This window comes from Ailuropoda melanoleuca, chromosome 2, assembly GCF_002007445.2.
Source record: "Ailuropoda melanoleuca isolate Jingjing chromosome 2, ASM200744v2, whole genome shotgun sequence".
Taxonomy (NCBI): Eukaryota; Metazoa; Chordata; class Mammalia; order Carnivora; family Ursidae; genus Ailuropoda; species Ailuropoda melanoleuca.
This window is the reverse complement of record NC_048219.1, coordinates 1,881,842-1,896,201: the sequence shown is the minus strand read 5'-3', so window position 1 is coordinate 1,896,201 and position 14,360 is coordinate 1,881,842. Positions and strand designations below refer to the sequence as shown.

Sequence of the window (14,360 nt, the reverse complement as noted above, 5' to 3'; positions counted from 1 at the left end):
GCCTATCGGGTAAGAGCTCACTGCCCACACACACCCCGGCCCCGGCTCTGGGCCTGTGCCGGGTATCCTCAAGAAAGGGTCTCTACCGGCAAGCTGGGGCCAGCTGCAGCCGCCGCATGACCTTCTGTTTGCTCCTCTGTGAAACGGGGGTAGCGGGGCCGACTGAGAGGTCTGTGGCAGTCTCTCGCCCAGGGCCTGGTGCACAGATGGCCTTCCAGACTTGAGTCCGCCCGACTGACAGATCCAGGCAAGGGCTTAGGCTGGAGCCACCTGACGACCTGCTGGTTCCTACCTTGGCAGGGATAGGCATCACTGATTCAGGCAGCCGTGGGCCCGGGAGGGGAGGGGAGGGGAGGGACACCGGTCATGGAGCCAGTTCCGAGTTCCAGCCCTGGTTCTGGGAAAAGTCACTTAGCCCACTTGAGCTGCAGTGTTCTTGGCTGTGAACACCCACGCCCGGCATCACTGGGCTGTCCGAAGGATGACAGACAACTTGGGCGCAGGACCTGGTCCAGGGTGACACTCAAAGGTTAGCTGAGTTGGAAGGGAGAGAGAATGCAGGCCACGAGAGGAGAATGAGGTGCCTATCAGAGCAAGACAGAGCCGTCTCCTGACCGTGACAGTCAGAGCAGAAGTACCGTGAGGGGCCATTTATTGAGGCCTTTTTACATGCCAGGCTCTGCTCAGTACCCCACAACTTTACCATTAGCTGTTACAACCCCCATTTGGCAGGTGAGGAAACTGAGGCCAGAAACACCAGGTAACCTGCCTGAAGCCCACGAGTCAGTGAAAATATACCGCGAACCTTCTACCCACTACGGACTGTCAGGCACTGGAGATTTTGCGCCAAAACAGACAGGGGTCCTGCTCTCCCACAGCTCACAGTTTGTGTGGGGCTGGGGAGGGGGGAGGAAAGCCAGCACACACCTAACAAATAAGGAAGATCATTTCAGGTATTGACAAGATGAAGAATATAAAATAGGGCAAAGTAATTCAGAATTAGGGGGCAGGGGGGCTAGGGTAGGCCTTCTGGAGGGGATGACATTTGAATGGAGACCTAAAGGATGAGGAAGAGGAGGCAGGGAAGCTGGTCTTCCTGTCTTGACCTTACCAGACTGTGTCCATCTCCACTTCCTATTCTTGGGCAGGGGTGAAGTGGAAGGAGGGGAGGTCAGAGGAGGGGCTGGGGCCAGAGCTCACCGGGCCTGCGTCGGCTGATCAAGGAGCTTGGGTTTTGTTCTGTACAATGGGAGCTGCCACAGAATTTTTCAATAGAAGAATGACATGATCTAATTTATCCTTTAAAATCAGGGTCAGCAGGGGGGCCCGGCTGGCTCAGTGGGAAGAACATGTGACTCTTGATCTCGGGACCATGAGTTCGAGCCCCACATGGGGTGTAGAGATGACTTAAATAAGTAAAACTTCAAAAACAAAAAACAAAAAACCCAAGGGTCAGCAAAAGTACACCCTGTGGGCCAAATCCAGCCCTCAGCCTGTTTTTGTAAATAAAAATGTAGGGGGACCCCACCAGGCCCGTTGGCCTCCATGCTGTCCGCGGCTGTTTTCACACCATGGCGCCAGAATGGAGTAGTTGCAACGAGACCGTTTGGACTCCAAAGCTGAAAATATTTACTCTCTGGCCCTTGGCAGGAAAGTCTGCCAACCCCGGCTTTACAAGGATGACTTAAGATGTTGTGTCGGGAGGGGGTTGGAATTGGACCAGCTTGAGTCAAGGAGTCTAGTTAGCAAGGTGTTGTGAGATTGTCCAGGCAAGAGAAGGGATGAAGCTATGGCAGGTGTGAGAAGTGGCCAGATTTAGGTGGTTTGGATAACTGAACAAGCAGCTCAGGGCTCCCAGCTGGCTCAGTCGGAAGATCGTACGACTCTTGATTTCTGGGTCGTGAGTTCGAGCCCCACATTGAGTGTAGAGATTACTTAAAAATAAAATCTTAAAAAAAAAGAAAGAAAGAAAGAGAAGCTCAAAGAAGAACTCTGGGGTTGGGGCACGAGCATGTGTGTGTAACCCCTCGTTCTGTCTGTGCCATGTTAAGTCTGGAAACTTGGAACATCTTGGAAAGCCAGCTGAAGCTGTGAATACACAAATCAGGGAAGAGGCTGGGGCTGGATGTGTGCACCTGAGAGCCGTGGCCATGCAGATGGTATTTACAGCGTGAAGAAGATTGCTTCTCCAGGCTGAGCAGGGGCCCAGATGCCCCCAAACGCGTCCCTGCCCCAGCAGGGTAGAGCTTCCTGAGACCGCCTGCAACGGCTCCCCATCGTGGCCCTGTTTGCTCCTGTGTCGTGGGAGCCCCTGAGCTTTGTTTTCTCTGCTCTCAGGCCTACCAGAACTGGGTGAAGAAGAACGGGGCCGAGCAGACATTGCCCACCCTGGGCCTCACCAATAACCAGCTCTTCTTCCTGGGCTTTGCACAGGTGAGTTCATTGTAGGAGAATATGCCAAACTCAGGCACATTTCTGCCATCTTGATAATCCAGGAGCTCTGAGAGCCAGAAGGCAAATTCCCCTCAATTGAGAACCTTTGAGCTCATTGGACTGTCCATAGTACATCTGATACTCAGTAAGAAGACAAGCTCCCTGCCAGTAGAGAAATCTGATGAAGGGCCATGAATGCCATGAAAAGGTTTCCTGTATCTGGTAGATGAGTGAATAAGTGAGTGCTAAGGGCCCTCTGGTTCAGGGGTTCTAGAAATTTCCTAAACTCAAGATGCCCTAGGATGTCCCTTGAATTGGCATTAACGTATAGTCTTCTGTTAGTGCCCAGAGCCACCAGGCCATTAGACAGTTTTTGCTCTGTGCAGGAAGTGAGTGACCTGGACTCAGTTCAGGGTTTTCAGACTGGTTCGGGGGCAGAATCCTTTGTTCAGAGGAAATCTAATGCAGAGGCCCAGGACAGACAGAGGTGACTGCAGTAGAGGATGCTGGGATGGGGGACATACCAGCCCACGGTCTCTTCCCTACCCACCTGGTCACCCCTCCGGACTCCCAAGGGTCTCAGAACCAGGTGGGGGCTCATTCCCCTGTTGTCGTGGATGGGGGCAGTCTGGTGGTCTCTGGGCGCCATAGTGACCCAGCTTCTCCCTTGTCGCCTCACAAAGGTCTGGTGCTCTGTCCGCACGCCCGAGAGCTCCCACGAAGGCCTCATCACCGATCCTCACAGCCCCTCCCGCTTCCGGGTCATTGGCTCCGTCTCTAACTCCAGGGAATTCTCAGAACACTTCCACTGCCCGCCTGGCTCCCCCATGAACCCTCATCACAAGTGTGAGGTCTGGTGAGGTGGAAACACCTCGAGCCAAGACAGAGGATGAGCCCCCCGGGGGGCCCACGAGGCCATCTTCCCATCCAGCGTCCGAGGTGTCGCCCTACCCCCTGGCCACCCAGGGCCCCCCTACCCCACACTGGAGGGTTTCCAGCCGGAGCTGAGCCTCTGATGTGGGTTCTCAACACAATCTGAGATTTGATCCCCTGTGAAGACCCTGTCGTCCCAGGCACACGTGCGTCAACTCTCACGGGCATTTGGGTGTCAGGCTGGCTGCTTACCAGGCCTGGGCCCCATACTGACAAGGGTAGTGGGACACAGCCCCCTGCCCACATCCAGCGCCAGAAACGCCACAAATACCACTGTGTCAAATGCTTTAAAGATATATTTTTGGGGAAACTATTTTTTAAACATTGTGGAATACACTGGAAATCTTCAGGGAAATAATGCATTTAAAACACTTTTTTTTTTAAAGGAAAGGATTGGTATATTTATTATATTCTGTTTTTCTAAATAACCTGTGGATAAGGGAAGCCCCACTGATTTACCCCTCCCTTCCTCACTCACTGTGAGGTCGGCTGAGGCAGCCAATCCCCCGCCGCTGAGCATGTCCCCAAGTAGAGAGCTGCCCCAGCCATTGGTGTTTGTAATTTCAGCCTCTGTCCCTGGTTTTGCAGTCACAGGGTGTGAAGAGGAGAGGTGTGGAGGCCAGGAAGGGGCAGAGGCCAGCTCACGGACACTGCCCCTCACAGCTTGCCTGCCTCTGTCCCCAGAGTCCAACAGTGGGAACCCCAACGAGGACAATCTGATCCCCAAAGTCGCAGCAGGAAATTGACGGCTGTGGCAGGATGAGGCCAGCTCATGGCCTTCAAACCCAGTCCCGGGGCACCCGAGCACCCTGGACCTGGATGTCAGGAGCCCTGCGAGACCCAGCCCTCCATCAGATAGCTAGCCTCTTTCTGTCCCTCTCCTGGCTGCTCCATGTGTGGCCCAGGGTCCAGTTGCCCTTGCAGCAACCCTCCCATCCCAACGACTTCGGGGTCTGCCTCCTGACCCTCTGCCCCACGGGAAGGAGAAAAGGGAAGACCACTCTCCTGTCCTACAGAGCCCGGATCCTCCCTCTGGGCTGCGTCCTGCACCGCTGGCCTGGGCTTGGCTCCCAGGACCACAGCCAGCCCCGCCTGCCCGCCCTCCATCTTTAGTGCCTTAGCCGAGGCTGCAGCCCAAGCTCCACCCAAGGAGACAGCCCTCTACCAGTGAAGCCTTCGAGTGTCCTGACTGTAACGCAAGCCCATCCCCCCCCCCCCAGTGTCCACAGAGCTGCCCCTCACGGCAGCCCGGGAGCTCTAGGCTGCGGGTCAGCGGCACCAAGGTCAGGAATCTGACGGACCTCTGGACTTGCCCGGAGCCCCATCCCACCCTCAGCCCCTGGGCTAAAGCAAGACAGTACTTGTAGCTGGATGGACTCCTCACTTGGAGGTGTCTTCAGCCAAGGGAGACTGTGAGGGAAAGGCTCCCCCAACATGGCCAGTCTAGCCTGTGGTGTCAGGGAACCAGGAATGGCGCCCCCCTCTGAGGCCCCGGTTCAGAAGCTCCGTCTGGGGGAAGCAGGCCCCCGTGGCTGAGGCCAGAGCCGCCAGGGCCCGTCATGGCTCTGCCGCCTCGGCACCCGTGGCCTGGCCGTGCTCCCTCAGTGCACTCGCCGCGCCCCGGCAGCCAGGAGCCCCCTGCCCGAGAGGACGAGCCAGATCCCGGCAGAACTGAGGCGGGGCGGGCTCGGGTGAGGCCCCTGGTCCCCGCAAGCCCAGGCCTGGCAGCTCTTCAGAGGAAAGGTAGGACAGGAGCCAGAGAAGACGGGAGAGTCGGGCTGCACATGCACCTCGCCACGCAGAGGTAGGCCGCCCCAGCCCTGGCGCCCTGGCACCCTCCGGGTGCCGCCTCTGCCCCCACCCTCCCTCCGGCCGGCCTTCCCCATGGAAGCTCACGGTCCTCAAGAGCGGCAGGCGCCACCGTGGACCGGAACCTCCCCTCCGGAAGCAAGTGTCCCGGGGCTGAGGGTTCAGCCGGAGGGGGCGTAGACTGCATTCACTTCTTCAGGGTGTCCGAGGAACCGCAGGGGGGCCAGGGGAGAGGACGGCTGCGGCCCAACAGGGATGGAAGCAAAGGGAGCAGCCCCCACCGTCCCTACCCCTCCAGAGCTTAACGAAGGCTGAAGTGATGGGTGGCTGCCCTCTGAAAGACACCCCACCTCAGGCCCGGGAGCCAGAGGGCTGGCTTCTCTGCGGGTGCACGGACATGGGGTTTGGGGCTGGGAATCTATGTTTTGTATTATTATGTTCTGTGCTACTGTAGTTTGGGTGCGGCACTCTTGTAACTCAAATAAAGTACTTGTACCGAGCGCCACGTGACTGTGTGTGTCCTCCCGGGGCGGTGTGCATCCTGTGCGGCTCCGGGGGGTGCCCCTGGCCAACACAGCTCCCCCCGTCCTCGCCCATGCAGTGCGGCTAACTGTGCCTCCTCCCCAGCGCAGAGGCCTTGGGCCCTGACCAATGACGGAAGGTGACTCAGAGCCTGTGCCCGTCTGGCCATCCTTCCTTCGTCAGTATGATCCTGTGAGCACTCCCTGCTGGGGAGAATGATGCGTGCCAGCTGTGGCCAGGGGGCATCCTGGTAAAAATAATTTTTCCATGATCTTGGAGCAGAGGGTGTCAGCAGTGGGTTTCCAGGCCTCGGGTGCTTGGCAGGGCAAAAGGAGTAGGTCAGTTCAAAGAAGTTCAAGGAAAAGTGTCTGACATACACTCGTGCTTCCCCCTGGGCTTTGTATATATTCTTCCCTCTGCCTAGAATGCTCTTCTCTGACTTCTCTGCCTGATAAACTCCTACCCATCCTTCAATGCCCAGCATAACATCGCCTCTTCTAGGAAGCCCTTCCTCACCCCAGATCAGGTGCAATCACACAGGCTTCCCTCTCCTACCAGAGTGTATTCATGCCAGGGCTACCATATGAGGTACCACAGACTTGGTGGCTTACACAACCGAAATTTATTGTCCCACAGTTCTGGAGGCTAGAGTCCAAGATCAAGGTGTCGACAAAGTTGATTCCTTCTGAGGGATGTGAGGAAGAATCTATTCCAGGCATCTTGCCTAGCTTCTGACGGTTTCCTGGCCATCTTTGGCGCTCCTTGGCCTGTAGAAGCATCACCAATCTCTGCCACCTTCTTCACATGGTGTTCTTCCTGTGTGCACATCTGGTACGTGTCCGAATTTTCCCCTCCTTTTTATAATGACACCAGTCGTATTGGATCAGGGCCCACCCTGATGACCTTATTTTAACTAATGACATCTGCAGTGGTCCTATAAGGTCATATTCTGAGGTACTGGGTGTTACAACTTCAACATATGAATTTGAGGGGACACAATTCAACCTGTGACACAGAGGTTCCAATTCTCTGGGCTGTGAAAGTGCCTGTGCCATCTCTAGCAAGTCAGTGCCTGGCACAGACCAGCCCCAGAGTAGGGCTCAGTGACTGTTGGATAAGTAGGTGGGTGGACAACTGGGTGGGTGGGCGGATGGGTGCATAGGTGGATGGGTGAATGGCTGGCTGGCTGGATGGATGGATGGATGGATGGGTAGGGGAAGGGGTGGATGGATGGATGATTGGGCGGATGGATGGATGGATGGATGGATGGATGGATGGATGGATAGGGGAATGGGCGGATGGATGGATGATTGGGCAAATGGATGGATGGATGGATGGATGGATGGATGGATGGATGGATGGTTAGGGGAATGGGTGGATGGATGGATGATTGGGCAAATGGTTGGATGGATGGATGGATGGATAGGATAGGTGAATGGGTGGATGGATGGATGATTGGGCAAATGGATGGATGGATGATGATGATGATGGATGGATGGGTAGATGGATGCGTGGGTAGATATATAGGCGAATGGGTGGATAAGTGGATGAATGGAAAGACGGCTGAATGGACAGATAGCCATAAGGAATGTATCATCAAGGGAGCCATCCCAAAACACACCAGTGCCAGAGAGAATGAGCCCAGTGGGCTGTGGTAAGCAGGAAAAACTAAGTGGAGGGCAGAGATTTCAGCTGAGCCTTGACTGAAGGGGGAGAATTGGGGTCACAGTCTGAACTGGACAGAGTGATGACATGAGCAAGCACCTATTCAAGGGGCAAAACTCCTCGCCATTTCTCAGTCATTTCTCAGTTTCTTCGTCTGTAAAATGGACATTTATCTGTCTTCTCTTTGTTGTGACCCACAAATACTGGGGAGATATGAGGATGCTTAAGACAGTGATGCACCCTGAACTGCTCAGAACATTCACACTAGGTGTGTGTCTGAGCCCATAGACCCGCATTTCTCACCCGGACGGCTCAACCACATCCCCTCCAACCAGCTGCCCTCGGGAAAGCAGCCTTTATAAAGATCACAGCACTGCCCTTCACAGGCTCCTCCCAGCACTTACCTGCCCTAGGACCTGAACTCTGCCCAAACTGCCCCCACTGGAGGCCCCCCCCTTACCACCTTGAGCCTTCTTTTTGCACCTTACACAGCCCGTGTCCTTCCCTGCCTTCAGAATGCAATGTCCTCCACACACCCTTGCCGAAGGATGAATGAATGAATACAAGGATTTTTTCCTTAAAGCTTCCACACATTGTGCGCGCCCTGCGAATCAGGCTGTGTGCTGCGTGCTCGCACATCCTCTCCCTGAACGCTTACGGCAGATTTCGAAGACGGCTACGTTGTCACCCAGATCAGAGGGGAGCTGTGGCAGAGCTGGGTTCGGAACCCAGGCTGCTAGAAAGGAGCTGCTTGGGAAAGCATAGGTGGATGGCTGAGTGGCTGGCTGGCTGGCTGAATGAGAGGCTTCTACAGAAGAGTGATGGCCCCGGGGACCACACACACACACACACACACACTCATGCACGCACACTGAGGAACCTAAGAGAGAGACACCATTTTTCCCTTCAGAGGGCTGTCCTGTTTTCTCAATGACCAAGTGAACAAGCCCCTCCCGCTCCCCTGCTCTGAGCCCTGGGGCCCCAAGCAGGAATTAAAACCCCAGCCTGACCCTTTGGGGGCTTACCCTACAGCTGAGGAGATGAGAAAATACTTGCCAGAAGCCTCTAGAGCTCAAGCAGACACTGTTCTGGACTTGGAGCAAAAAGTCACCGTGTCAGCAAAGGGGCTCAGCAGGGGCTCCCTGGAAGGGTTGGGGAACTGCGAAAGGGAGGCACTGGAGAAAATACTAAATTTTAAAGAATCTAGAACAATAATAAACCCAATTTGAAATGGACAAGACCTTTACAGAAAGAACTATAACACTTCACTGAAGAACATACAAGAAGGCCTGAGTAAACGCACAGGAACACCCTGGTCCTGAGTGGAAAGGTTCACTGTGGTCCACAGTGTTGATTTTCCCCAAGTTAATCTATAATGTCCGTGTTCTCTCAACCAAAATTCCAAGACAATTTTTTGTGGACCTTGGTAAGCCGATTCACATGGAAGAGGAAACGCGCGACGGCCAAGACAATTTAGAGAAAGAACAATGAGGGAGCCGGCCCCATCAGAATCTGCTACAAAGCTCTAGTAAATAATAGAGTGTGGGTTGGTGTCGAGAGAGAGGAATTGGACAACTGGCATTTTTTAGAGAGCCAGAAACAATTCTGTGGCTATGTGGGGATTAGTGTAGGATAAAGGAAACCCTTTAAATCAGCTGAGGAACGATGAGCCATGTAACAAATGGTGTTAGGATATATACCCAGGGAAAAAATGAATCTAGACCTCCCCTCCCTCACGCAATTCTCACACACGGTCACAGCAACAAATTCTACAGATACTAGAGAACTAAGCGTATAAAAATGATCAAAGTATTAGATACAATTTAACAGAATGTGTTTATAACTTTGGGTAAGCACAGCCATCTTTCAAAAACACAAATAGGGACGGCTGGCTGACTCAGTCGGTACAGCATGCGACTCTTCATCACGGGGTCCTGAGTTCAAAGCCCATGTTGGCATAGAGCCTACTTAAAAAAAAAAAATTGACTCATAAAGCAAAACACAGTTCTATGGTGTATACCAGAGACGCTACCAAAACACCGTGATTCAAAATGGTGAAGAATGAAGGGATGGACACAGATTTATGAGACAACTGGAAACGAAAAGGCAGGGTCTGCAGCCCTGATACCAGAATTCAAGCAAAACAAAACATTTAATGAGACAAAGAAAGACTTGTGAGAACGCTAATGCCACATTTCACAATGCAGATGTGATAGGACAATCTACACACCAAATGACACATCAGTCCCCTCCCTGAAACAGACAATGGTGAGCGTTCACGTGAACACAAATAGCTTCACATTCTTCGCCCATTCGAGGAAGTCTTCCCTAGACCTCCTTGTCACCAATTTCCAATCAGGTTCTTCTCAAGTCCTTTCCCATCCAGGTAACTGTCGGGCAGAGCCTATGAATCAGTACAGATCAGGCTTCCGTACAGTTTATCTTCCAGGCAAAACGAATGATCAGGTCACCCCTTCGCTTGACGTTCTGCCCAGTGGAAGGATCTCCCTTCACCTCTGCTCTTCAGGGGTGTCCCAGAAAGGCGCTATTGTGCTGTACGTGACCACTTAGTGCAGAACCATCTGTAAATCAGGCCTAGGTTTTCTCTTCCTCTGTCAGCGTGGTGCAGAGAATACTCCAGAAGGCCATGAGCGTGGGCTTGGACAGAGGAGAGAATGCAGTGAAGTAGGAGTCATGTACACTTGGGCCACTTCCTCATGCAATTACTTGCATCTTCAGGGCTTCCTTGAGCCCAATCTCAAATATACCAGTCCCATTTAAAAAAAAAAAAAAGATTTTATTTATCTATTTATTTGAGAAAGAGAGAGGGATAAAGTGGGGGTCAGGGGAGGGGCAGAGGGAGAGGGACAAGCAGACTCTGTGCTGAGTGCAGAGCCCAATGAGGGGCCCAATCCCATGACCCCGAGATCATGACCCGAGCTGAAGTCAAGAGTCGGATGCCCAACCGACTAAGCCGCCCAGGCGCGTCGCTACCAGTCCCGTTTGATAATGAGTGTACTGCCCACTCTTGTGGCTTTATGGCTCAGACAACACCCTATCCGTGACGGGCAGCTCAGATCGCCTGGTGACTTGGGGGCCTGTGGCGACATCCCCAATAGCAAGATAAAAGTTGTCTCTCAAAAAAGGAGTAGCTACCCACTGAGGGTGGAAGGGCTTTGTTCCGAAATCCTAAGGGTCTGACAAAGGCTCCATCTTTCTCTGCCAGTGACACTTGAGGCACCATGGGATCCACTGGATCACCTGATCCATACAGCAGAGCAGTGTGCTGGGCAGCCGAGACCTGTCGTAGAGCCTTCTCTTGTTCTGGGCCCCACTCAAGACTAACAGTTGATCAGGTCCCGTGGTAAATGGCCCTGAGTAGCATACCTCAATGAGGGTTATATTGCTTCCAAAATCCAAAACAGACCTGCTAGGTCTTATGCCTTTTTTGGGGGTTATAGGATGGGCCAGATGCAATAATATGTCTTTTACTTTAGAAGGTTTATCTTGACAAGTCCACACTCCTGGACCCCTGGGAATTTCACTGAAGCGAAAGACTGCTTTCTGTGGGATTTATCTCCCATCCTCTGATGCACAAATATCTTCTTTTTTCAAGATTTTATTTTTAACTTATCTCTACACCCAACGTGGGGCTTGAACTCATAACCTCGAGATCAAGAGTTGCCTGCTGTACCGACTGAGCTGGCCACGTGTCCCTGATGCACAAATCACAGGTGTCTTAACCAATGTCTAGAGTCACTGTGATGTCCTGTTCACTGGGCCAATCAGCCTAGTATCGATCATGGACCAGCATGATGTCTTGAGGGAAAAAAAAGGCAATCAAGACCCCTGGGGATGAAACCATGACCTCGGCCTGGAGAGTTGTGGTGCACCTGAAGAGGGAGAGTGCAGGTATATTGCTGGCCTTGACAGCTGGGACAAAACTGCTTCCTGTGCTCTTTACCACCATGTGTTGAGAAAAAAGCATTTGCCAGGCCAATAGCTGCATACCAGATTCCAGGAAGCTATGGACTGAATGTCTAAATCCCCCCCCCCAAATTCATAGGTTGCCATCCTAAGCCCCACCATGATGGAATTAGGAGGTGGGGATTCTGCCTGCTGCTGAGTATAGCTATTCCAGTTATGCATTCCAGAAGGGGGAAAATAGCCCCAGGATGGATCTCAGTCAGACCTGAGCTAACGATTCACTGATCACCTGACCTCCGTGGTCCCTAGTCTGACTCATGAACCCCAGTGACATTTTGGATCAGTTCAGAGCCAGTGTCTGGAAATCTCTGGAAAGACTGATTATTTCCTTTCCCCCAGTACACAGTCACTCTGGCAAACATGCCTAGGTCCCTTTGGGGAAGGGTGGGAGAAAGATCACCAGTATAAATTTTTGGCAATCTAGCAGATCCTCCTTCAAGGGACACCATCCCCCCCTTTATTCAAGGGGTTCTAGGTCTGTAAACTGGTTCAAGACTATGAACTGATCGAGAGGCCCTGACTCTCTGTTTTGGTGATTCAAGTAGATTTCTGTTTATTCAAGCTGGAAATCTGCTTGTACAGATCAAGGAAGGATTTAGTAGATGGCCCATCTTCTTCTCCTCTAGGGACCCTGCAATCCACTAGCCAACGCAGATGTCTCTGTAAACTAGACTATTCGGATTGCTTCTCTGGCATTGCTGTCCATCCCAGTAACCATGGCGCACCTTGTGTTTGGTAGTAAATACCAAGGCTTGACGCCTGCCACTCCAGCATCTCCTTATCCCCATGTATTTAGAGATCCAAGTTCAGTAGTAGAAATTCCCACTGCAATTTCTGACCCGAAGAGAAAAGAGACCACAGCTGCTGGAGCTCCTCTCACAAATGTGTTTGTCACAATGGTGAAGGGGAGGTCCTCTGGACCCTCCCATGGTGGGTAAGTAGGCCTTCCTTGACAAATCCACCCCGATGGTCCAATCTCCCTAAGCCTCTGGATATTTTGTTCTGCAGCATATGAAGGCAGGTCTGGCATTTGAACTTCATTTAATCTGTGACCACTTTGGGTCTGTTTCACTCAGCCAACCAAACTGTTAGAGTCCTATTAATTCCTTGTGCTAAAACACTAAATCCGGAATATGTGTTTCATGGATTCATACAGAGGTTGACATGGTTTGACAGAGGTTGTCAAACATTTTCTGTAGATAGCCAGATAGCAAATACTTTCGGCTTTGCAGACCAGTCTCTCTCTGCCAGTACTAGTTGATTCTCTTACTGGAGCACAAAAGCAGCCATAGACAATCTATAAATGAGAATATATCCCAATAACATTTTCTTTATGGACACTGTAATTTGAATTTCCTATATTTTCACGTATCATGAAATGTAACTCTTCTTTTGATTTTTCTCAGCCATGTAAAAAATGCAAACACATTCTAGTTTACCAGTTGTACAGAAACAGCAATGGGGCAGATTTGGTGCATAGGCATAGTTTACCAATCCTTGCCTTAGGGTTTACAATCGTATCTTTCATTGCTCTCAACCTGACTTCAAATAATATCGCGCTACTTCACATACACTCGCAATTCTTCCCTCCCACCCTCTCATGTATTATTGTCACATATTTTATTTTTCTATACACTATATAAACTTTTTTTATTTTTTTATTTTTTAAAGATTTTATTTATTTTTTCAACAGAGATAGAGACAGCCAGCAAGAGAGGGAACACAAGCAGGGGGAGTGGGAGAGGAAGAAGCAGGCTCATAGCGGAGGAGGCTGATGTGGGGCTCGATCCCACAACGGCCGGATCACTCCCTGAGCCGAAGGCAGACGTTTAACCGCTGTGCCACTCAGGTGCCCCTATATAAACTTTTTAAAAAGTTTTATTGGTTTAGCGGCACCTGGGTGGCTCAGTTGGTTAAGCATCCAACTCTTGATTTCTGCTCAGGTCATGATCTTAGGGTTGTCGGGCTCTGTGCTGGGCATGGGGCCTGCTTAAGATTCTCTCTCTCCCTCTCCCTCCATCCCTTGGTCCCTCCCCACCCACCAAAAAAGTTTCTCTTATTTAAGTAATCTCTACACCCAATGTGGGGCTCAAACTTGCAACCCTGAGACCAAGAGTTGCGTGCTCTTCTGACTGAGCCAGCCAAGCACCTCTGTTTTTCCATGCACTATAAGTCTCCACTACACTGTTATTATTTTTGTTTTAGATAGTTAATTCCCTATTAGGGTGACTAAAAATAATTTAAACATGTCTTTTATATTTCCTTTCATTTTAACCATTTCTGAAAATCAATATTCCCTTGTAGAGTGCCAAGAACCTGTCTGGTATCATATCCTTCCACTTGAAAAACTTCCTTTCAGATCTGGTGGTACAGCTCAGCTGATAACGAATTCTCAGCTTTTGTCGATTTGAAAAAGTCTTTCATTTTTTAAAAAAAATTATATGCAGTAAAATTGAGTTTATTTGTATATAATTCTGAGTTTTGAGACCTGGATAGAATCATATAATCACCACAGTCTGGATACAGAACAGTTGTGCTTTCATTTAAAAAGAAAAAAAGCTTTTATTTTGAAAGAATTATAGACTCATATGAAGTTGCAAAAAATAGCATAGAGTTCTGTTTACTTTTCACCTAGATTTGCCCAACGGTTGCATCTTACATAACTATTGTACAAAATCAAATCCTATTATTCTCAATTCAACAACATTAGGGCAATATTATTAAGCAGACTTATTCAGATCTTATTTAGATTTCACCAGTTTTTACATGCACTCATGTGTGCGTGTAATTGTATGCAATTTTATTCCATGTATAGATCCATGGTACCAGCACCTTCGTTTTTCTACAGTAAACTCTTCATCCAATGTGGGGCTCAAACTCCTGACCCCGAGGGGCGCCTGGGTGGCACAGCGGTTAAGCGTCTGCCTTCGGCTCAGGGCGTGATCCCGGCATTATGGGATCGAGCCCCACATCAGGCTCCTCTGCTGTGAGCCTGCTTCTTCCTCTCCCAC

General features: G+C 51.0%; 1 protein-coding gene across 4 annotated transcripts in view; it reads left to right on the top strand.

The window, feature by feature from the left end:
• Positions 1-5,677, top strand: part of ECE1 (endothelin converting enzyme 1) — a 113,570-nt gene extending 107,893 nt beyond the window's left edge. For all 4 annotated transcript variants that reach the window (XM_034645873.1, XM_034645886.1, XM_034645897.1 and 1 more), the window contains 2 exons: positions 2,338-2,433; positions 3,117-5,677. In XM_034645873.1, coding sequence (XP_034501764.1) covers positions 2,338-2,433; positions 3,117-3,293 — 273 coding nt within the window. In that variant the 3' untranslated portion in view covers positions 3,294-5,677. The remainder of the gene's footprint in view (positions 1-2,337; positions 2,434-3,116) is intronic.
• The last annotated feature ends 8,683 nt before the right edge of the window (positions 5,678-14,360 follow it).